The 25637-nt window shown below is 38.6% G+C and overlaps 1 protein-coding gene across 15 annotated transcripts in view; it reads right to left on the bottom strand.

Annotated features, from left to right (window-relative positions):
• LOC126297568 (CLIP-associating protein 1-A) overlaps positions 1-25637 on the bottom strand; it is a 322153-nt gene that overhangs the window by 137662 nt on the left and 158854 nt on the right. For 10 of the 15 annotated variants that reach the window (XM_049988519.1, XM_049988524.1, XM_049988523.1 and 7 more), the window contains 4 exons: positions 14924-15081; positions 14734-14843; positions 10820-10946; positions 8495-8748 (listed from right to left, as the gene is read on the bottom strand). In XM_049988519.1, the coding sequence (XP_049844476.1) occupies positions 8495-8748; positions 10820-10946; positions 14734-14843; positions 14924-15081 (649 nt within the window). Of the gene's footprint in view, positions 1-8494; positions 8749-10819; positions 10947-14733; positions 14844-14923; positions 15082-18327; positions 18349-25637 lie in introns of all 15 variants that reach the window. The other 5 variants (XM_049988512.1, XM_049988511.1, XM_049988510.1 and 2 more) reach the window with 1 other exon arrangement.

The raw sequence follows: 25637 nt of genomic DNA, 5'->3' as shown, positions 1-25637 counted from the left end.
GATGATATACAGTGTAGTGCACGGTGGTTCTGAGTGACTAAAAATAAAAAAAAATTGAGCATATACTAAATGAGTTACAGTCTTTTTAAACTTCAGAAGCCATTCCTGAAAATTTACATTTTCTGTTGCATTTTTCCCTAAACCTCAGAAACCACTATGAGTAGAGTATTCAAATTTTCAGGGAGTAATAACATACATATGCTAAGTCTACCAAACTAAAAAAAGAACATAATGTTATGTATAAATAAAATTATTTAGGATAACGTAAGAAAACTCACACAAAATTTTAACCGTATAATAACTGTATTTCCGAAAGCAGTGGCTGAAATGCAATTATTGTAGTACAGTAGAATATACAATTTAATGTCCTCTAAAAGTTTTATGTCAATGGTTATAGTGGTTCCTGACATACAGGGAAGCCAAGTCACTAAATTTAACATTGTCGGGATAGGGTTTTCCAACTTCCTTTAAATAACTCCACCCTCAGCCTCTAAGACTTGTTACGCCCCCAGAACGCAATTTACCTCTTAATATGGTTCTAATGCACTTAGAAATGGTTCACATTTTAACATTTGTTTTTAATCCATTTTGTTTAACAGTAAACAGTATTTTTTTATAACATTACAACACTATTTTTAGTAATCGGCAGTTTTTCCATCCCAGCCAATGTAGTAACCATTAGCCCTAGAGAAACAACTGTATAGGATCTCTTTTTAATTTTGAACTGGAACACAAAAACAAGTAACCTTTATTTCACACCCCCCCCCCCCCCCCCCCCCCACCCACCCAATCATACTCCACCAGTGAAGATTTTCAGTGTGTTGTTCATGACACTCCCTCCAATCACTGTAAAAATATTTGCAACTATATCATTTTTGCCACTATTTGGTTTTCATTACTTGGGCTATAGTATAGGGAAATGGGAAAGGAAACTGGCTGTATCTCTTTCAAATAGATCGCAATCCATAATTTATTTATGGAAACTATGGAAAATATACACCTGGAATGCAAATTCCAAGCCATAACCATTGTGCTCCAAATATTGACAGATAATTTGTATGTATTTTCTTTACAAGATTACACATACTCCATAAAGAGTAAATGAAACCTTTTACTGCAAAATCTGTTCAGATCACGGGGGAAAGATTCTAGTAACCATGTATGAAAAGAAAGAGTAGATGATGATTATGATGATGATGTAAGGCATTCAGGGTCTGCCTTTTTGTACCACTGTTTACTTTTTGCCTTTATTTTCATGATCTGAGACCAAATACCACTAATTCAGCTCAACTACAAAGAAACTCTTTATAATGTTCATCATTGTTTCTTGTAAGAAGGTTGTCAATAATGTATGTTACACCTAATAAAGATAAATACATCTTCCCGAAACACATTTATTTTTCTCTTTGAAATGGTGGGGAAAAAAAAAGAAGAGGAAGAAGAATGAGGAGGAGGAGGAGGAAAGGGGGGGGGGGGAGACCAAACTCCATCCTTTCATTTTATAATTTTGTTTCATAACAATTCCACATTACACCAGTCTCAGACCTAAGTATTATATGGAAACAGGAACACTGCTGAAAGTTTTAATGTATTCAATACATTCCTTATTTTGGAGAACTGTTGACTAAAAGGCAAACAGATGCATGTCCTACTTTAGTCTAAGCTTTGGCTTTATTTCCTTATGACTTTGATTCGCCTGTTGACTTCAGGTGGTTTCAAAGGCATTAAAATGAATGAATATAGTTCCATTTTTACTTTGTAATATGCCTTCCCCATCAAGAGTGAGAAAATTGTTAACACAACACAGGTGAAATATTTTCAAATATGAAAAGCACAATAGCTTTTAATTGCCTTTTATATGTACAAGTCCTCAATATTCTTAATTTGTGGCACTTGACAACACTGATCAATTAATTTAAAAATAATGTTACAGCTCATTAGCTATGTGTTTTCCAAAGTTAGTGTCTGAGCTCGTTGAGTACACAATTGTTGATCTGGCATGACTGGTATTATAGTAATGGGCATACGGCAATGCATCGGAGAAACTTTTGGAACACAGCATATAAAATGCATTAATGAAAATTTTTTAACACTGCTGAACAATTGGTATATCAGGCACAAATGAAAGTTCTACTATGAGAAGAATAGTCTGACATCTAATCTTTGACTGAGAAGTACTAAATGATATTTAACAGTGACTGAACATAATGCATGAACACTGCTCCTGCATCATGGAGTTGTAGAAAGCAAAATGCTCTCCTTCCTGGTACGTCTAACCAACCAATATCACAATAAAATTACCCCAGAGTATGTGTATCTATAATTAAATACGGTATTCACAATACTATAGAAATCCTAAATAGTTTTCCTTTGTAATATATTGTTTCTAATCCCAAATGGAAAAGGTTTTTATAGTTTTATTTAGCACATATTGTAATCATCATCATCATAACAACAATATATTAACATTATGACAATATCTTTGTGAGTAGGCTCCACCCGAAGGTCAGAAAGGGGAACTACAGAGTAATTATAATTAAAGTTAAACTTTCAAACGGCTGTAGAAATAACACCACTGGTCAGAATGATGTCAAATTGCAAACAGAATGTTATCAGAGAATAAAAATAAATAGTTACAAAATTTAGCAATAGATGGCACTGTAAGCATCATAATTTAATAATGATAGACTAAAAATGACAAATGAATCATACAACAACGCCTAAGGCGTACATTTGACATTGAACAAAATGAACTGTTCTATGTGCATGGGTTCACAGGTGTGATACTGTTACTTATGTAAGCACATCCAATACAGCAAGGTCATATCATATTGCATGATAAAAATCAGTTTTTAATTGTCCTGAGGCCAAAAACCACATAAAGCATCAATCAAAATCAAATTAGATTATTAATTTCCATGTGACTGGCGCAAAACATGTTCAGTATGTCCACTATTTTCAGTAACAAGTTGAAATTGAGAAACAGCATGTTCCACAACTGATCGAAGTGTTTCCGGGGTCACGTTCAGAATGTGTTGCACACTGTGTGACTTCAATGCAGCTAAGACTTCAATGCAGCAATCAGAACACTAAACACAACATGTTTCAGATAGCCTCAGCCAGGAGACACATGGATTAAGATTAGGTGATCAGGACGACCAGGCTGTAGGGAAATGATAACTGATAATTCTAGCATTTCTGAAATGGCACTTCAACAACTGCTTAACTGGATTTTCAATGTGTGGAGGTGCGCCACCTTGCATAAAAATGATCCCATTCATACATCCACGCTGTTGGAGAGCGGGAAATATGTAGTTGCACAAAAGACACTCATAGAACTTACCAGTGATGGTACAGGTAACAGGACCAGAAGAACCTGTCTCTTCGAAAAAATAATGGCCCTATGATAAATGATGCCGTAAACCTGCACCACAGTGACCTTTCAGGATGAAGTGGTACTGGTTGATTCGTGTGTGGCTTTTCCGTTGCCCATATTCGACAGTTCTGTGTATTGACATGTCCTGTCAGGTGGAAGTGGGCTTCGTCTGTCCACAAAATCTTCCACGGCCAATCATTGTCCACTTCAATGCGAGCAAGAAATTCTAAAGCAAAGGTGTGCATGGGTGATTTTGAAAGGATAGCAAAGAAGGATTTTACACACAGTCCTCACAGGTATTTCCAATGTACGGGCAGTTCTCTGTGCACTACACATTTGCACACCACCACTCGTCTCCTGCATTGCTGCGGCCACTGCTTTCACTGATGTTGAATCAATTCATTTTCTTCCTCTACCAGGGTGCACGCCAAAACAACCCAAATTTTGAATTCAATTTCTCCAGACCTTCGGCAGTCATCTGACCAACGACTTTTTTCAAACCCTTCTGTGCCAGTAACTTCTGCAGAGCAACATGTACACAGTCATCATTCTTGTAATACAGCTTTACATGCAGAGCGTGATCCTGCATTGAGACAGTCATGGTGCATGTCGCAGATCCGCAAGGAGCAAAAGCCGTGTACCCAGCGTGTTTAGACCAACTTTAATGGGTCGTGTGCATGACAGGTGTTTTCATTTATGTATTCTGACACATACAGTGCCATCTATTGATCAATTTTCACACACTTTTTTTTCTTCTTGTGCCATTCGTTTTCCTCCTCCTCCGATAACATTCCGTTGCAATTTGATATGATTCTGACCAGAGGGTGTTATTTCTACAGTGTTTGAAAGTTTAATTTTAATTATAATTACCCTGTATTTTCTCCACAAGGATGTACTTTTCATTACATCAAACAGCAGAGCTGCATGCCCACAGGAAAAAGAGTTGCTGTAGGTTCTCCCTGCTTCCAGGCAGTCACAGATCAACAGGAAAACTTCTGTGACGTTTGGAAGGTAGGAGACATGAGGCACTGGATGAAGTATAGTTGTAAGGATGGGTTGTGAGTTGTGCTTGGATAGCTTAGTTAAAATAGCACTTGCCCACAAAAGGCACAGGCAAATTCAATTCTTGGTCCAGCACACAGTTTTAATCCGCCAGAAAGTTTCGTATCAGTAGACACTTCTGCCAACATTTATGTCCCAACTATTCTTGTGGTTAGATCAGAACCTCTGTCTACTTTAAATGCAGCAATTAACACCCGTACTTCATCACATTTTCCAAACTAGCAAGCTGCCGTCTCCCCCCCCCCAAACCCAAAATATGCATGCAGTTCTTGTCCGATATGGCGAAATCCTTCCCAAATGTTACACTCGTAAAATGGATTTGCCCTATCTGCTATACAAACAATTCTCCTGTACCATGAACTGTCATTTCCCAGCTGTTTTCTACATCACTGTCAACAACCAAGAAAAATATCTCCTCATTCTGTGCCATATCACTGGCTTTAATAGCTCAATCAATACTCCACTGGGATTTAGACTAATTCTTTGTCCTCTAAAGGGATCGGTATTCTGATACAAATCTTTCCTACAGGTTACAAAGTGCTATTCAGTCATCTATCCAATCTCAAATATTCATTCATCCTAAACTATACCTGATATGAATATCATGCTTCGTAAGTCATACCTCTCTGCCAATAAAACATGCAATCAATGCATACTTCTGTATCCATTTTGTGAACGTCAAGTATAACCTCACGATTAGTACAGGAACTTGCAAAACAGTCACCTGCCTGCACTGTGGTGAATGCCCAGTTGCAAAGCACAGTGGTGTTGACGTAACAGTTGTTTGCAGTAACCACTATATAACTCACACCATACAGTTGTAACAGCCCCATTGCTAAGCTGTCATGCATTTTTTGTCATTTTATATATGCAGTAATGTAAATGCAGTTCTGGAACACTGAGCACTACCCATCACTCAATTACCAACATGGCCAAAGACTTTTAGTTCTTCAAGTTCAACCTGGAAGATTTTCTGTACCATTTTGTATTGAGCTTTCGGTAAATTGCATCAATTGTTATGCAAAACTGCAAGAGATGTTCTTGTTCTGCTATTATTTTGTGAACTTATGAACAATTAACTGTCACCTGTGGTGTCAACTGCACAGTAAATACACCTGATGCATGATTTTGCAAACTGTTTTCTGGCACAGTGGCAGTATATAAAACAGACAACAATCACTAGAGCTTTATACAAGATCATAGTTGACAGCTGTTGTCTCACCTATCACTACTTCTAACAGCCACTTGTGTACTGCCTAAACATCAGAGCAAGTGGCAGCTCAACATGTAGCTTAATCGGCCACAAATGGCAGCTCACTGCAGCTGTTGCCAAAAGGGAAACGGGTGGGGTGGGGGGTGTTTGCGTTGCAGACGGAGTACAAAGTAAGAATTTTCAGACAACTATTTATAACTACAAACATCTGCGTCAAGCTAAGTATAGTCATGGTACCACCATACTACTGAAAGTCATAACTGCTCAAACGTTAAGCAAGAGAACAACAACTACCTCATGGGAACTAGTTTTTAGGGAAAGAAGTAAAATTAATTGTACATTTGTGTGTTCAAGCTTTTTTGCCCCCCCACCCCACCCCACCCACCCACCCTCTCCACCGAGTTTCTTACTTATATTGCAGATTTCCCAAAGATGTCCTCTACAGATTCCATGGGGAAAATTATAATTTCATGGGAGACAAGGAGATTTGGGAAATCAAAGATAACCTAAATCTGGATATACACACAGGTATTTGAACACATTGCTGTCGAGAAGGAAATCAATAATAGAACTGTCCACACCAACCATTTCCTAAATACAAATACGTGGCTTGTGAAAACAGACAAAGCCCAGAACAAGTCATACAGTTAATAAACAGCAACTTTACTGTTAAGATCGATTTTCTTCAGTATTTTGGAACTGCAATATGTGACATACCAAAAATATTCATACTTTATCAAGTGCAATGCCTTATTCAGTACACGAGATTACTTAATTTCTGAAAACAAGTGATTCCATTTCAACGAGACAACTGTTATGCTGTATCAAAACATAGACAGCATGTGTAACTCTCAAGAGTTTCACCTTCTTCCAGAATAGCAAGAGATGTTAACACACAGATGTAGGGACTCATTGTTTAAGGCAAATTTATTTTCTGGTTTCATTCAGACAACTAAAATTGAGAATTAACACGAAATGTTTATAAATAATGGACATGTTAGTATGCAACAGGTATAAATCAGTGCGGCTGGTACTCAGATGCTTTGGCTATTAATGTTTTGTACAAAATTATTTTGAAGAATTCCAAAGGATGGGGCTTAGCACACAATGATTTCAGTTGAATAGTCTCAAGATTTCCCAATACACCGAAACACTCCACACAGTATCGACATTGCTCGAACAATCACGTGACATTTCACGCGTGTCACTAGTGCAAGGGATATGCAAGAAACTATGAACTAGCCACTACAACAATCTAATGTTCTGCTTAAAAATTGACAATTTTGTGACACACGGGAGGAAATATCAATAAATTCTGTGAACTTGGTAACTTTTGGGGTATCTGAACAGATCTGCAATAAAAGTTCTTGTACATATAGGGATACCATACACCAACATTTATGATGCTTTTTAAGTAAAGGTAACATTCAAAGGCAAAAAGCTTGTCCTTCCAAACCCATTACTTGGTTCTGAACCCAAATATATATTCTATTTGGTTGTGGAAAACTGTTATGATTCACCAAGTGGGTTACAAATGAGAAATTTAGCTGCTGTTCACTTATTACAATACTGGTGGAAAATACCACCAATTTTTAATCAGCTTCAGAACACGATTGTGACATTAATATCAAACGAGAATGAAAATTAAATGACAATTAAAGGTCTAACAAATAAAATATATCACATTAAACTGACTGCAATTGTTATCATAAGAATAAATTACAGGGAAAAATAGTCATTGTGGAGATGTCACTAGATAGCGGGAAGAGTAGAAGTTCGAGAACTGGACTGAACCATGACTGCAATCTTTTATTCATATATATTAGTTGCTGTTGTTACATATGACCTGCACCCTGGAAGATATTGCTGTCTGTGTTTCACTTCTGCTCAAGTACAGCATTACAGAATGGTTGGAGGGGGAACAGTGACATCAGCTGGGCTGAGAACTACACTGAGTGCAAGGAGGAGTGGTGAGTGGGCAGCAAATTTTGTTCTGTTGCTAATCATGGTTATATGTTTCTGCAGAAGATCACAAAAGTCTAAATTGGGGCCAGTTGCACAGTAATGTATGCTGAACAGCAATGCTGTCAATGCCTACCGTGAGGTATGACGCGAACAACGGGGTGTGTCAGCTGCTGGTTCTACATAGCCAATGAGAGAGCAGTGGGCAGACGATATATTTGGAAGCAAGAGACATTGTAACATTCTCATATCAGTATAGAAGAGAAATCCGCTGTGTGTTCAGAGAAAAATAACTGTTTTCTCAAGTTCCGCCATAACGATGACCTCATGATTGAAAATACAGATACCACACAACTGTCTTAAGTATTGTAAAAAAAGGTAGTGAAGATATAAATTAATGCAAACAATTTCTTTTTGTTTATTTTATTTCTCCCTGTGCTATCAAAATGTTGACAATGAATAAATGGCGCAAGTGTAGAACAGTTGAAATGTTATCTTTTTAGGTAGATACCTTATATCAATAAAAGTTTGGAATTTTGAACAACAGAATATGTTAAGAAATAAATTTTCCCTCAAAGAGCCACATAAAACAAAAAAAGTGGGAGGAAACGGGGGACGGGGGGAGGGTCTCATGCTCAGGTAAATACCGTACTGTATGTTCTAAACACCGTTTTGAAGATGACATGTTACTTCCATACATTAAGTAGTGCACAAGCTGGATGCAATGGACCAAGGTGTTGTATCTGTACCCTATATCATACGCACATATCCAGAACATACAACATGTAAAATGCCTCCATTACATACAAAAAAAAAACTATTTTTAGTTAAGTTTAGTCAAACTGAATTCTGTTTCACATAATGGCCATAATTCCACTTACCTACGGGAACACTGCCGAGCTTCACTATCTGCATCATACATTCCTTTCCTCAGAGCTTGTTGCAGGTTTGAGACCTGTTTTTCAAGTGTATGAGCAGGCCAAAGACGAATAATTAATTCAAGAAACTCACAACATGCTCGTCGGATTTCCCTAGATTTTGATTCCATATTCGATATTATTGCTGGTATCAGTCTGTGAGAGTGAGTGTACCTTATGAGAAAGCGTACTGTTACTAGCCCAGCAGTTGCAATTACCTGTGAATGAATAAATGAAATATAATTGTTAGGTACTCGGAAAATAATAAAATGGATGCTTAAGAACACTCTAGTGAGAAGAAGACTTCTTTGTAAGTTCTACTGATGAGTACATGCTGTCTCCCCATGCAATTTCATACTATCAGCACAGATTTAATTTTTAATAAAGTATCCAGTCCCGCCCTATTAATGTTATCCAACATTATAGGCTGTTAATATCTTCTATCAAAATCTCAACCCTTACTCAATGTGTACTTTTAATGCTACGATTTGTAGTAACTGTACTAAAAAGATGAGTTACAAATGTCATTTTTGGAAATAGCTCTTCCATAGTTACATTGTTTATTTTGACAGCAATAGTTTCAGCCCCCCCCCCCCCCAACACACACACACACACACACACACACACACACACACACACACACAGAGAGAGAGAGAGAGAGAGAGAGAGAGAGAGAGAGAGAGAGAGAGAGAGAGAGAGAGAGAGAGGGGGGGGGGGGGGGGGGGGTGATGAGTAATATGATGAAAGCTTGCCTGGCTTCAATGAGCACAAACACTGAACAGGGTTGCAGCCTTCAAACTAGTAGTTATGAAATAACATCAATTCCAATAAGGCAGTAGCTTTGATAAACATTAAGATGAGTTTGGGGAAGATAGGAAACAAGGGTGGGTCACAAAGAATCCAGTTTAAGAGACTATAAGGACCATGCACTAACCAACTGCATCATTGGGACATGGACTGGCCAGTTATCACCCCCTTCCACATTTCTGTAAATCATTTGACTATTACTTCAACTCTCATCCTAAAAGAATGCTAAAACATAGCCTTTCCACAAAAGTATTGTGTGTGTTTCTATTAATACGACTAGGTGCTGCATCTCTTGAAGATTACAACTGCTCAAAATTACTTCTGTAATTTATTTTTTAATACACTGGATTAAAAACAAAGCAACTTCTCTAAACCGCATATTCCAAAAACACACAACTGAAAATAACAACAATGTCCATAATGTTATAAATTCTTCACAACACTACACTACTGCTACACACTAAACAAGTTTCATTTAACATTGCCTCCAAATAAAAAAGGTTACAATACAACAATTATATTATGAAATCATAGTGATGTGACTGACAGCCTTCTCTTACTGATTTCTCCTTTCATAGTGAGAAATCTACTACCATATGGACAGAAGGCAAGCATGGTAAATCATTCTCCTTATGTGAACCACATGGAATGATTCATGTGATATCACATACTGATACCACCCAAGGGTGTCGCGAAGTTGGCAACACAATTGCAAATTCCCGTTAGACGCCGACAGTGGTCACGCAAAATCTGGCGGACTCAATGGTGTGCACCCACCGAGATCATGCCACCAGCAACTCTGCACCACTTGTGACCTCTGTTGCCACAAAATATGACAGGTGGCAGCAGCCACTGAACTCACTTGCTCTTGGAGCCTCACTGTTATGACACCATCAATCATTTTTAGTACAGTGAGCCTCATCTTAGTTGTTATTGAATGAGATTGACTTCTTAACTCTTGCTGCCTTATTTGTAATGAGTCTATGTACACTTGGAGAAATACGGGTTAAGTAAATCTTCTGATTACTGTGTTAACTTGTTTGCTAATCATTTATGTTCCTGTCCAGCTTTCCTATGATGACAGTTGCCGTAACACTCTGTAGTCCACATATCCTTACCAGTGTGTATGAACTAGTGCACAACAATACAAAATCAGAAAAGGTATGGGCCATGGGTGCTAATTGTCATCACTGATATTTAATTTGTAAACTGAAGCTGCTAGCAAGGAAGCAAAGGAGCATCTCAGCATACAAGTTGTTTGTCATGGGGGGAAAATCAGCTCCTTTGGGTTTTCGAACAGCTATAATATCCACACAAACAAAATCAAAACTACTTGGACATACTAGGTAGCTAAATGTTAAACACAGGAAATTTCAAAGAAGAAGTTGGTTTATGAAATTTCTGCTTATTGTACATCCTTTTCTTGTTATACTTGTCAAGAATCGTAATATTTAAATAGTTATCCACATGAGGTCAACATACCTTGGCTGAATTTGGAATCAGATTAATTAGATTGCCAAGAATAATTTCTGCAAAGTGGTCAAACTTCGAGCCTAGCTGTTGAGACATAAAAGCTATTGTGCAGCACGCTTCTCTCACAACCTGAGACCTGTAACATTCAGAATGATATTATAGTAAGATATCATTTCTAACACATAACTAAAGCATTTGCAGGACCTCAAACCTGTAGTAGCAATGTTTAAATATTGAAATGTGTGATATATTTCTATTGACATGTAATAACAGACTGTGTATTGTACCAAAAACACATTGGTACAACAAACTAGGACTGTGACATAATTCCTAAATACATGTGAAGGATTAAATTCCTCTTGACACAAATGGCGACTTGTACACCAAAAAATTTCTGAATCGATGCTGAACACAGACTGTACAGATACTTAACAGTTCCTATCTCGTTAATAAAAATTCATGAAATTTATAAAACTGTAACTGCCTTTTTTTTACTATGACCTCTTTTTCTGACATTCCCTGAAACAGGCCAAATACAATGTACAGGTTTCAAACAATACCAGTCCATATTATCATGCCAGTAATGCTACTGCACATTAGCACAAGTAGGGAAGCAATGTAATTAACACATTTACCTTAGCACTCATATTTTAATATACTGAAGGAAGAGAATACTTAAATAAATCAATTATGTGCAATTTTTATTATTATTATTATTAATAATAATAATAACTGTCTTCATGTAACTCATTTAAGTCATTTCTATTTAAAATTAAATTACTTGGAATAATGTGCTAAACACATGTTGATTAACTATAAATCTGTCATTTCTCACCCATCAGCACCTGGGTATAATCACGACATACAGGATACACAATTTGTAATTTTACTGGGTATGCTATTTGTTAATTTTACCGGATCTACTATTTGTCAATTTTGCACGCATAATACATTTACAATCTATTTCAGTGCATAAGGAACTATACATCTTAGATCCATTCTTCTAATAGTGTTCTTATTCCATCTCACTTGGTTTTCATGCTGTGCATAAGCCGAGAGAGTGCACTCTAATGTGTCAACTACCAAGGCCTAGCTCTAATTTCTTCATTTTCTTGAAACAAGTAGATGCCGACGTGCTTCAGAGATTTTAGTATGCTTTAACCAAAACACTTCCCTAGTACTTATTAGGAACACTGTCTCCAAAATGCCAATTTTTTCAACATTATTATTATTATTATTTCTTTTTTTTTTTTCAGCCCCACATGGAGACATGTCGGACGGCACCTAAGAGCTGGCGCTCAGCAGATGCTACCAAGTGGCAGCTGCACCAGATGCAAAAATCGTCAATGTACAACGCCAAGCAGAGGCCCAACAGAGATTACAAGTCCATTGATGGCTATGAGGAAGAGTGTGACACTTAGCACAGAACCCTGTGGGATACCATTCTCCAGACTGTGAGGTGCATTGCGTGAAGTGCCAACTCGAACTCTGAAGAGCTGGTGAGATAAAAACTCATGGATAAAAATCAGAAGGGACCAACATAAGCCACAGTCATGGAGGGTAACTAAAATGTGATGGCCCCAAGCCATGTTGTATGCCTTATGTAGGTAAAAAAAAACCGCGGCTGGTGGTTAGTAAACGCCTGTTGGTTGTTTGTTTCCAATCTGAGTAAATGGTCAGTTGGAGATCATCCTGCACGAAAGCAACACTGCTATGGGAACTAAAGGCCCTGAGATTCGAGTACCCAATATAATCTGAAGCTAACCATCCTCTGAAGCTAACCATCCTCTCAAGCCATTTACATTTGGCAGACATTGGATTCTTCCTGGGCTTAAGGACAGGTATAACAGTACAGTCTCGTCATTGTGACGGAAAAACACCCGTGAGCCAAATGCGATTGAAGATCCCTGGGGCCATGTCTTGTGAAGAGGTTAGAGCCTGTAAGAATACCCATTCAGTGAAGGGTTCATTATAGGGCTCAGCATGGTGTGGGATGGAACATAGGCAGGTCTGTTAAAACTCTGCATTTCTGCCGGAGAGAGGTTGCAGGATAGGAAGAGGACACTGGTGCCATCGCAAAGTGTGTCGCAAGCTGTTCTGCAAGGAACAATGGATCAGTGCACAGAACACCTTGGAGGTCAAGACCCTGGACAGCTGACTGTCGCTAGCCGCCCTGAAGGCTACGGAGCTTTAACCAAACTTGTGATGAAGAGGCATGCATCCCCAGAGAGGAAACACAGTGCTCCCAGCATTCCTTTTTAGCCTTAGCATGGAGACACTTAAAAGTGAGAAGGTCGGTCTGTGAATTTAATTGCCACAGCGCCCATCGGTGGTCCTGGACAGCGACTGCGAAATCCTGGGTCCACCACGGTACCGGTCGATAACGAGGGGGACCTGTGGATAGGGGGACAGCAGTGCCAGTAGCACAAAGATAATGGCAGAGATGCCTTGCAGAACTGCACCAGTGGAATTCAAGAGGGAGGTGTCAAAGTGCAAAGCAGACATATATAAAAGCCAATTGGCCCTGTAGAATGCCCAACATGGGGGCCTGTCTGCCTGACGGCAACAGGGGAACAATAGAATCACCAGAAAAAGTGGTCTCTGTCACAAAGGTCACCATGGGATGATCAATGTAGTAGCCACGAGAGCATAGGAGGAGATGATGAGATTGATAGCAATAAAGGTGCCATGAGCTGCACTGAAGAGGAACCGTCATTGAGGGGACACAAACCGAGGTCCATAATAAGCTGGTCAATTAAGAGACCCTACCCATTGAAGTGGCACCCCCCACCCACAGTGGGTGGCGGACATTGAACTCCAAGAAGAGAAACGGGCAGTTGCTGGAGTAAGGTAGACAGTTCAATGTAAGGAAGTGATCTACCTGGAGGGGGGTCCGGTCCGGCACACAGTTTTAACCTGCCAGGAAGTTTCATATCAGCGCACACTCTGCTGTAGAGTGAAAATCTCATTCTGGCATTCTTTATAGTCATTTTTCTTCTTTCTCACTGGACCACACAACATCCATGAATACTCTTTCAGTTCCAAAGGTACATTTTATTTTTCTGCTTTTTTAACTGTTAATATTGAGTATATGTCTAGTTACTGCAATATTTACACTAGCACTATTATCACTGTTACTGAGTATCGTCACAAGCTTTTCTACATTTTTATTTCATCATATACACTTTGTCTACTTTGTTTCCCAAAGAAGATTAGGGTTCAACATCCTATCAGTGGCAAGGTTAGTAAAAATGGTGCACAACTTTGGATAGCAAAAGAAATCAGAAGTGTCCATTTCAAAATACCCAGTTCAGCATGTGCCTTAAGAAATTAGTAATGCCCATATCATTCTGGCATTTGCATTAAGTGATTTTGGGAAATTTTCCATGGCTGTTTCAATAAAATTATTCCAGTACTCAAATGATTCAGGAACCAAGAACAACCTAAATCTGAATGGTTGGTTGGGGATTTGAATCCTGTTCTTTCCACATGCAAGTTCTATGCCTTAAGGACCGAGTCCCTTGGCTCAGTGTGTTTCAATGTTTGTGCTTTACATTCCCCTATCTACTCTTCCTATTCAATAAACTCCAACATTTCATTAACAATCCAATACTTCTCAATAATTCATTCACATGTTCAGTAATATGGACAAAAGGCCCAAATACACTAACAAAATTATCACAGCAATAAGGTAGCCATGAAAAGCTTCATTCATGAAATGTGTGTGTCACACGATTTCTGATACACAATTTTGTTGAAGCAATGATTAACTGAGCAACCAAAAAAACTATTAATATCACTCTCACAATTCCACGCAGAATCATTAACAGTTTTCTTGTTTATCAAAAAGTGACATCTCAGAGCTTGAGAGAAACCTGCACTACAGAGAGAAATTTAAAAAGAAAAAAAGTTTAAGTACTAACCTCAGATCTTTCAAAACTCCTAAAAATGGTGTCTCCATTAAACGTAAGTGTTTAAAAAATTCCTCATGCTTAACAGCTCCAGCCATTACAACAGATCGTAGTTTTTTCAACTGAAATACACAACAGTTTTTACTTATTTTAAGAAATCAATTTTATTAACACTTATAATCCTAATCATCACATTACTAACCGCCTCAACACGTTTTGACCAATCATTATTTGGATCATTAATGATGTCAGTTATTTTGGTCAGTTCTTCTTCCAATTCTCGTACAGTGAAAATTGTGGCTGGCTGTACTTCCTCAAAAACTTTCACAAAATGCTCCTCATCCACTGCTCCAGCTGAAGCTGTAATTGTGTAAAAAAGATTTAGTTAGTATCTCTAATCCATCTAAATTTTGAAGAGGGCCTGTGCCACATGTATACCCTCTGATAAATATCACTGCTGATTTCGAACACTGGAAAATCCAGGGTCAAATATTAACAATATAAGGAACAGATAGAGATTGCTACTCACTATAAACATGACATGTTCAATTACACACAGGCACGACAAAAAGACCCTTACACATTAGCTTTTGGCTAAAGCCTTCTTCAGATAAGGAGCGCGCGCTCACACACACACACACACACACACACACACACACACACACACACACACACACACACACACACACTCGATAACCAGTACGGACTGGTCTCTGCATGCCATAAGATGGTGGCCATGTATGCATGAGGTGTGCATGAGGTGTGCTTGTGTGAATAAGTGTGTGTGTGTGTGTGTGTGTGTGTGTGTGTGTGTGTGTGTGTGTTTCCTACTCTGATGAAGGCTTTGGCCAAAAGCTAATGCATAAGTGTCCTTTCATTGGGCCTGTCTATAACTCAATGCATCATCTTTACGGCCAGTAGCAATCTATCTTTTCCTTATACCACTGCTCATTTTTCTCTTTATCATAATTATTGTGAGCCATATCATTACAAAACTGCATGAATATCTTCTCATTTGCTCTCTCTTCAGTAATGTATATAACTTCCATCATCAAACTACATGACTAAATTGGACTAAAAGCTTAAGTTTAATGCTATGTGATATGTGAACTCTGTGGAAGTAGCTTTCTTTTATAAGCTGCCAATTTTGTTGTATCATGGATCCCTAAGCATGAAGAGTTGATTTGCCTTCAACTATGGCTGAACACTCCAGCCTCAGTACAATATGACAGCATTAACCCTCCATGCATCTCTCTCTGCATGACTAAACATTATTTAGAAATGATATATTTTTAGCATTGTGTTTTATACATATATGTATGTGTGCTACTCTTGACGTTCACAAAAATCTGTGCTGAATAAATGTCTCTAATCAAAACTGGTCCACCATCAAAAAATTTAACATCAACTTGAAGTGTTACAAATGGCTCTGAGCATTATGGGACTTAACATCTATGGTCATCAGTCCCCTAGAACTTAGAGAACTACTTAAACCTAACTAACCTAAGGACATCACACAACACCTAGTCATCACGAGGCAGAGAAAATCCCTGACCCCGTCGGCAATCGAACCCGGGAACCCGGGCGTCCTTGAAGTGTTACATGATGTCATTTTTACGACTGCTGTGGAACACAGTCAACATAAAATACCACAAATAACTGTTGTATTGTCCAATAATGACAGATACAGTATTCCCAAACTCTAGTGTTGTCATTGCTCAAGGTATGACCCTAGCCATGAGGGAGTCACATTGTTGTTGTTGTTGTTGTTGTTGTTGTTGTTGTTGCGGTCTTCAGTCCTGAGACTGGTTTGATGCAGCTCTCCATGCTACTTTATCCTGTGCAAGCTTCTTCATCTCCCAGTACCTACTGCAGCCTACATCCTTCTGAATCTGCTTAGTGTATTCATCTCTTGGTCTCCCTCTATGATTTTTACCCTCCACGCAGCCCTCCAATACCAAATTGGTGATCCCTTGATGCCTCAGAACATGTCCTACCAACCGATCCCTTCTTCTGGTCAAGTTGTGCCACAAACTTCTCTTCTCCCCAATCCTATTCAATACTTCCTTATTAGTTATGTGATCTACCCATCTAATCTTCAGCATTCTTCTGTAGCACCACATTTCGAAAGCTTCTATTCTCTTTTTGTCCAAAGTATTTATCGTCCATGTTTCACTTCCATACATGGCTACACTCCATACAAATACTTTCAGAAATGACTTCCTGACACTTAAATCTATACTCAATGTTAACAAATTTATCTTCTTCAGAAACGCTTTCCTTCCCATCGCCAGTCTACATTTTATATCCTCTCTACTTCGACCATCATCAGTTATTTTGCTCCCCAAATAGCAAAACTCCTTTACTGCTTTAAGTGTCTCATTTCCTAATCTAATTCCCTCAGCATCACCCGACTTAATTCGACTTCATTCCATTATCCTCGTTTTGCTTTTGTTGATGTTCATCTTATATCCTCCTTTTAAGACGCTATCCATTCCATTCAACTGCTCTTCCAAGTCCTTTGCTGTCTCTGACAGAATTACAATGTCATCGGCGAACCTCAAAGTTTTATTTCTTCTCCATGGATTTTAATACCTACTCCAAATTTTTTCTTTTGTTTCCTTTACTGCTTGCTCAATATACAGATTGAATAACATCGGGGAGAGGCTACAACCCTGTCTTACTCCCTTCCCGACCACTGCTTCCCTTTCATACCCCTCGACTCTTGTAACTGCCATCTGGTTTCTGTATAAATTGTAAATAGCCTTTCGCTCCCTGTATTTTACCCCTGCCACCTTCAGAATTTGAAAGAGAGTATTCCAGTCAACATTGTCAAAAGCTTTCTCTAAGTCTACAAATGCTAATCTTTCTTCTAAGGTAAGTCGTAGGGTCTGTATTGCCTCACGTGTTCCAGTGTTTCTACGGAATCCAGACTGATGTTCCCCAAGGTCGGCTTCTACTAGCTTTTCCATTCGTCTGTAAAGAATTCGTGTTAGTATTTTGCAGCTGTGGCTAATTAAACTGATTGTTCGGTAATTTTCACATCTGTCAACACCTGCTTTCTTTGGGATTGGAATTATTATATTCTTCTTGAAGTCTGAGGGTATTTCACCTGTTTCATACATCTTGCTCACCAGAGTGTAGAGTTTTGTCAGGACTGGCTCTCCCGAGGTCGTCAGTAGTTCCAATGGAATGTTGTCTACTCCGGGGGCCTTGTTTCGACTCAGGTCTTTCAGTGCTCTGTCAAACTCTTCACGCAATATCATATCTCCCATTTCATCTCCGTCTACATCCTCTTCCATTTCCATAATATTGTCCTCAAGTGCATTGCCCTTGTATAGACCCCCATAGACCCTCTATATACTCCTTCCACCTTTCTGCTTTCCCTTCTTTGCTTAGAACTGGGTTTCCATCTGAGCTCTTGATGTTCATACAAGTGGTTCTCTTATCTCCAAAGGTCTCTTTAATTTTCCTGTGGGCAGTATCTATCTTACCCCTAGTGAGATAAGCCTCGACATCCTTACATTTGTCACATAAAAAGTATTATAATAAATAAAGAGAGACCTGTAAGACATATTACTGTAAAATATGAGCTAAATCACATACCTTTTTTACTGCCTTGATTTCCTGATGAAGAAAATCGGGACATATTTCTTGAAGCAAATTGTTAACATGCAATGCAGAACAAAAACTGTGTTAAGGATGTGAGTAATGGACACAACATACATGCAAAATTGTGAAAGGGATTAATTACGGTGCAGTCATTTTACAAATATTGAAGATACGTACAAAGCATTCATGAGACAAGCACAAAAGCAAGTACACAGACATAGGAAGTGGATAATATCATTTTCAAACAAACATATGCTCTATTATTTGGCAGGTCTATTCATAAGTGGCAGTCAAATGAAAATGAGACAGATGGAAAGGAGTAAGTAATTTCTTTATTATTTCAAAAGTAATCACTGTAACATTTAATACTTTTTCCCCCCCTGTCAGACAAGATGGTCAATGCTTTTGTGGAAAAATGTCTGCAATTTCCCATAGAACAATTTTTGTACCGAGGCATTGCACTGTTACGTCTGAAGCAACTTGATAGCCACGAATGTCTTCTTCATAGTTTTAAAAGTATGGAAATCAGTTGGGGAGACGTTGGGACTGTATGGAGGATGTGTACGAACTTCGCAATGAAATTTCTGCAGCATAGTCAAAACAAATTTTGCAAAACATTGGTGGACATTACCCTGCAACACAGCTATGCCCTCCATCAACATTCTTAGGCATTTGGACTCGATAGCCTGATTCACGTTTTTGCAAAGTGTCCATTTACCATGGTAGGAGGGCATTCACATGCTTCCATTGTTGGTTCCGACACTCTCTGGCTCAAAATAATGACCTGTTTCACAACCTCTGACAGTATGGGGCAGGACACAATATTCTTCACTGTGATACTGTTCGAAGTGCTGCAGTGATATAGACATTCTGTTCAACTTCTGCTACTCTGTTAGGCTGTGGGGAACCAGCTGCACGCAGATTTTCCAGAACTTCAGATGCTCTGCCATGATATTGTGAGCAGTACTGTGACTGATGCCCAACATGAGGCAAATATCTAACACCCTCTGGCATTGGTCACTTGTGGCAGAACACCCACTGCAATAATGACGTAAGCAGGAATGATATGATGAGCCAGTCCTGGAAGACTGCTATTTTTCAATGACACCCAACCTCCTCAAAAGTGTTTATTCAATGCAATCACACGTGCACGTGATGTACTGTGTTTGTCATATACAGCACTCATTCAGGCATGAATTTCCCTTCCTGACAATCCTTATGCCGTAAAAAATTGCACCTTGCTGTTCCTCTCTCCCGGAATTCATAGTAAAGTCAAACACACATTCAATTCATTGGGCTCACGTCAAGCATGTTTAACAGACAAATGGCACAGAGGTGAGTATCACCCTGTTCTTTCCTGACTGCCAATGAAGGGCACTTCCATGCACACAGCTACCTGCACTACCAATGTGCGCACTATGCTCATTTTGATTTGACTTCCCCTTATATATGAAGCAATAATGAGTAATCAGCAATGTGAAACAGATGGATTGTTGGGAAGTCTTCAAGGGTATAATGTCTGTAGACTTAAAGGCAGGAAGGAATGGTTGATTGCATTAGAAGTAATAGCCCTTTAAATTGTTACTAGCCATTATTAATGTGTTCAAGATTTTTGCAGGGATCTGTGGTTAAGCAAAGCATCTTTGTACTTGTCAGCCCTACCCACATACCAATGCATAAGAGTGATTTCAGTAAAACCATACCATGATACTCAAAGAAATTAATAATTTTTTCCTACATGTCATGTTCTGCATTAATGCAGAAAAAATAATATGAACTGATGATTCATTTAACTAATATTTTATATTTAAAAGGGTAAACTGCTTTTATAACTATAATATGCACAGAAATGAATTATAAACAAATACAGAAGCAAGCCACATTTAAATATGAGCATTAGTTTTCGGAAATATGACAATGTTTGCAGACTGTTATTAATAAGCTAATTAATGACCCACTGAAGACTTAAGAAAAACAACGTCAGGGATCAAACTAAATAGCAAACATAAAATAGTTAAAGCAATATTCAGTATCTTGCATTCTGCAGTATAACCTGCCCTCAAGTACTTATTTTATCTGTATTGCCACAAAACAATATTTTTCCTCATCTGTTATTGGAACAGACACATACTCAAAACTAGAGGTATGAACATACCTTTTAAAAGGGCTAACAAACCAACATTTTTCAGTTAAGTTTACCAGAGCATGAGCAGAGTACACTTTTGGCTGCTCTTAATCAGTGTAACAGATTACATTGATATTTATTGAACCTGTGACTGTTTCTAGAATAAATAACACAGTAAAGACAGCAACCAGTCAGTAGATAATGATCATTTTACTTTGAAAAACCAGTTTCCAATGCTTCACTTATCTTTAGTGGCTTTAGTGGCTTATATCTCACATTTGTAGCAACTTTGGAAAGCACTGAAATGGTCTGGGGAAACATGCTTCCAAGGTAAAGTACATAAAATTGAAGCACATGTTTAAGGCAAAATCTTGGCTCCATTAAATCTACATCTGTACTCTGCAAGCCACCATATTGGTGCAGGGTGGATGGTGAAGCATACCTTGTATCACTGCTAGGCATTTCCCTTTCTGTTCCACTCACAATGAAGCAAGAGAAAAACGGCTGTCTACATGCCCCCATATGAGCCCTAATTTGTCTATCTTCTATTTGTTGTCCCTATGTGAAATGTATGCTGTCAGCAGTACATTCATTCTGCTGTCAGCAACAAGTGCCAGTTACCTGAATTTTGTCAACAGTGTCTCACAAAAAGAGTGTTGTTCTCCCTTCAGTGACCACCATTTGAATTCATAGAGTATTTATGTAACACTCAGATGCTGAGTGAAGCGGCTGATAACATTATCTAGTAGCATGCCTCTAATAACTTTAATGTCTTTCTTTAATCCTACCTGGTAGCAGCTCCCAAACACCTGACTACTATTCCCGAAAGAACTGCACAAGTGTTCTGCATGCTCTCTCTTCCAAGGATAAGCTACACTTTCCTAAATTCTCCAAATAAACTAAAGTCAGCCATTCACCTTCTTTACAACTGACCTTACATGATACGTCCATTTCAAGCCACTTTGCAACATTACGTCTACATATTTAAACAACATGACTGTGTCAAGCAACACACCATTAATACTGTATTCTAACATTGCAGGATGTTTTTCTTACTCATCTGCACTCATTTACATTCTTCCATATGTCAAGCAAGCTACCACACATTACACTAAACAGAAATTCTGTCTCTCCCTACAGCCACTCAATAATGATCCTTTCCCATATGCTACAATTCCATTAGCAGTCACAGATTGTTGCTCACCCTATCAATTGTAGTGTGTGTGTGTGTGTGTGTGTGTGTGTGTGTGTGTGTGTGTGTGTCCTTGGAGATCTTGAAGGTGAAGGGTTGAGAGCATTCTCACTGTCCCTGGCAGCATGATGTCAAAATGGACATAAAAATGATGCTGAAACTGACATAAAACATGATGATGAAACTGACATAAAACATCATGATGAAACTGACATAAAACATGATGAAACTGCTGACACAAAAAGATTTCATGTCATCAACATCTTGTACCCCACAACTTATTCAATTCTAAAAGGAAGTATAACACACATCGTTATGCACACCTTTGGACAGCGTATTATGGACAGATGAACAGTGAAGCACTGAGACATCTACTAGGCAGACCTTAAAACCCAACTTTTCAAGAGACATAAATTTTATAAATATGTTGCAATATTTCATGTACTGTAATGTGTTAATATTAACAGGGGAATGATAAGGACGAAAGTTCAAGACAGGCAGCAGTTTAAGAAAGTTACGAGGGTGGTTTGAAATGTTCTCACAACAGAATAGAAAAAAGTACTTTTATCACTGAAACTTTTTTTATTTTTCAATGTAGTCTCCTTGTACATTAATGCACTTGGTCCAATGATGTTCCAGAGCCTTACTCCCATAACTAAATATGAGTTTCCTCCAAGCCTGCCAAATAGTTGTCAACTCCGGCTATCAATTCTTCGTTTGAAGTTAATCTTCATCTACCAAAAAAAAATTACATGTTTGGGAAGAGATGGAAGTCTGATGGAGTGATATCAGGTGAATAAGGTAGGTGTGGCAACAATTCATACCTTAGTTTGTGTAATTCTGCTGTGGCGACAACACGTGTACAGGAGCGCATTGTCTTGATGGAAGATAACTCTATTCCTTACTAAACCATGTCTTTTTTTGCATATATTTTGTTGCAATTTGTGCAGGAGGTTAGCATAATATACTCCAGTAATTGTTTGTCCAGTAGGGAGATAACCTACAAACAGAATCCCCTTAGAATCCCAGAACACTGACACCATGTTCTTTCCTGCTGAAGGAATTGTCTTTGCTTTCTTTGGTGGCAGAGGATCAGCATGTTTCCACTGCTTTGACAGTTGCTTTGTGTTTGGGGTATAGTAGTGAACCCAAGCTTCATCTGTGATCACAAACTGGCACAAAAATTCTTGTTTGTTTCCCCTAAAATGGGCCAAACATTGTTCCGATATGTCCATTCTCATGAATTTTTGATCCAGCGTCAACAGTCATGGCACAAATCTTCCAGATATTTTTTTTTCTTTTCTAATTCTTCAGTTAAAATGTGATATACCCTTTCAGATGACATCTGGAAGCATGAACAATATCATGCACTTTCAATCGACAATCCCCCATGACCATTTTATGCACTTTTGCAATAACTTGTGGAGTAGTGACACATCTCGCTCACCACTGCACAGATCATCATCTAAGCTCTCCCGACCAAATTTAAATTCATTTTTTCACATGGCAACAGTTGAATATGAAGGAGCTGAGTCCCCCAGTGTATTCTGGAAATCAGCATGAATGTCCTTTGCTTTCATGCCTTTCTTTACAAAGTACTTAATCACTGCTCGAATCTCGATTTTTTCCATCTTCACACATCACTACGCAGGAACAACAGAGCCACGTCACCACCACAGCGCTCTTCCAAGAGCACTGACGTGGCACATGTTTACAGGCAACAGACCAATGAATATCACGTGAACAACTCATTGCGCTAACGCTGACCTCTCATGGTGATTCTGAGAACTTTTCAAACCACCCTCGTGTATTATAGCAACAAGTGACAATATTATAGCAACAAGTGACAAGGGCACTTCATCAAGCAAAGATATATCCGATTGGTTTAAGCTTACCATATTAATGTGTGATGTCAGTATAAAGCTAGTGTCTTAGTGACTGTTGGGTAAGAATTTTTTTATGTATAGCTGGATACAGTTAAAAATAGTAAGAACTGTGGCTGTTGCACATGGAAGCTGACGGAACTGGCCAGAACCTGGAAATGGTTGGAAACTGCATTGGTCACAGTCTAAAGACTTTCGGCTGCTGCCCTGAACTGCAGTAGCATTGAAGCATCAGCAGAGAAAGACGTGTTGCCTTTGGCGTCTCTAGCAACACCTGGGATCTTCCAATACACCTGACCTGATTGGTTCACACTTACCTAAGGGTGAATGGCAAATAGTGGCAATGTTGTGTACTCCTGGACAGAAGGCAAAAGTGGGTAGTAGCAATACGGTTGTTTCCTTATGCCTTTAAAAACAGATGTGAAGCCTCGCTCACTAGTGAGAGAACACTTGGGACTGAGTCTGATTTCTCTCAAGATTCTAGACAGGTACAGAGGATGAATTTACCAGGTATTGGGGACTCAAACATTAAGCATGTGATGGAACCCCTCAAGCAAAAAGGAGGCAGGTTGAGAAAGGTGACCAGTGTTGAATGGGGGGCGGGGGGGTTCTTGTCCGAGATGTGAAGGAGGCCCAGCCAGCAGCTACTAAGATAGGAAATCATTCCCGTTTCCAAAATGTACACAAGTATAGGCCTTTATCACTGATGTTAACCTATTGTAGAATTTTGAAACAGGTTTTATTCTTGTATATCATGATCTTGCCAGAGACCAAAATATACTTCAAGCCATTGTTTTGAGAAACCCAGCTCACATCATTCATCTACAAGACTCAGAAACCTGTAAACTACTGGCACCCACATTGACAAAGTGTTTCTCGAGCTCCAGAAGGCATTCATTGCAGTTCTGTACTGTCAGTCAATAAACAGCATATGGAACAAGGATCATCTTTGTTATTGAGCTGAAGAGTTCCTAGCAAATAAAACACAGCACAGTCACGGTAAAGCAATACGAGAACACAAAAAGAAATCTGTAATATAACTCATACAGAACATTCAATGAAAGAATGTCTACTATCAAGATACTACTAAGAAAGAATAATCAAAAACTATATGTAACATGCTGTACATAAGAACGATAAGTACAGATTATTCTTCAATTATGTTACATGCATAGGGTATCAGCCAAACAACTCTGCAGACATTATAGGGCACCAGAAAGCCATAGGTTAAGTCATCTATTTCTGAATCTCCACTTCTACTTTATTTACTGCCTACTAATTTGACCACTATATGCTCATGCAGATTTCAGAGAGATCTGGTACCAACCTACCCACCCATTCCCCAAATGTATTTATTTCCTTACCCCCGTTTTTCTTCTGGATTTGCCTGGAAGTGACAGATTACTGAAGGTTTGTAGCCGTCTTTTTTATGCGGTGAGCAATACCAATCATGTACCGTACGGATACAGTTGTAAGAGTCGAACCCACTAATGTAATTAAATGGGCAGACACAAGCACTTCAATTGAATTTCACGTATTGTAAAACCAAGCAACAAAATAAAATGTGAAAATACTCACCACCCTTGCATAATGAAATTGCACAGAAGCTGTAATAATTTAAATCCGTAGTTTACATTCTTTCATGCAGTCTGAATTTCATAAACTTAATGAGAACTAAAATAATTACATAATACTGTACTGCGTTATGCAGCTATAAGCAGCTTAAATTCCTGACCTGCCGGGAAAACCTACAATAAGTTCTTCCTGGGGCAGTCAACACATGTCAGAAAATGCAACACAACATTCTTATTGCTTAAGTATCAAATTTACGCTGCATAATTTTTCAGCTACTTAAAAAAAGGGAGAGAGAGAGAGAGAGAGAGAGAGAGAGAGAGAGAGAGAGAGAGAGAGAGACTCATGTATTTCTTTTTTATCCAATAACTTGTCCCACTTCTGTAGCATTAATTTATTTTGACTGCTGTTTTCTGTGATACTCATGCAGCAAACATTTTCCCTTCCTTCACTTACCTGGCTTGTGCATTTGTTGCAGTATAAAGTCGTTAAGTCATAAACCTAACATCAGTATGAGCCATGTGACACCTAC

The sequence above is a fragment of the Schistocerca gregaria genome, chromosome X, assembly GCF_023897955.1.
Source record: "Schistocerca gregaria isolate iqSchGreg1 chromosome X, iqSchGreg1.2, whole genome shotgun sequence".
NCBI classification, from domain to species: Eukaryota; Metazoa; Arthropoda; class Insecta; order Orthoptera; family Acrididae; genus Schistocerca; species Schistocerca gregaria.
The sequence above is the reverse complement of the archived record's forward strand: the minus strand, read 5'-3'. Positions and strand labels throughout refer to the sequence as shown.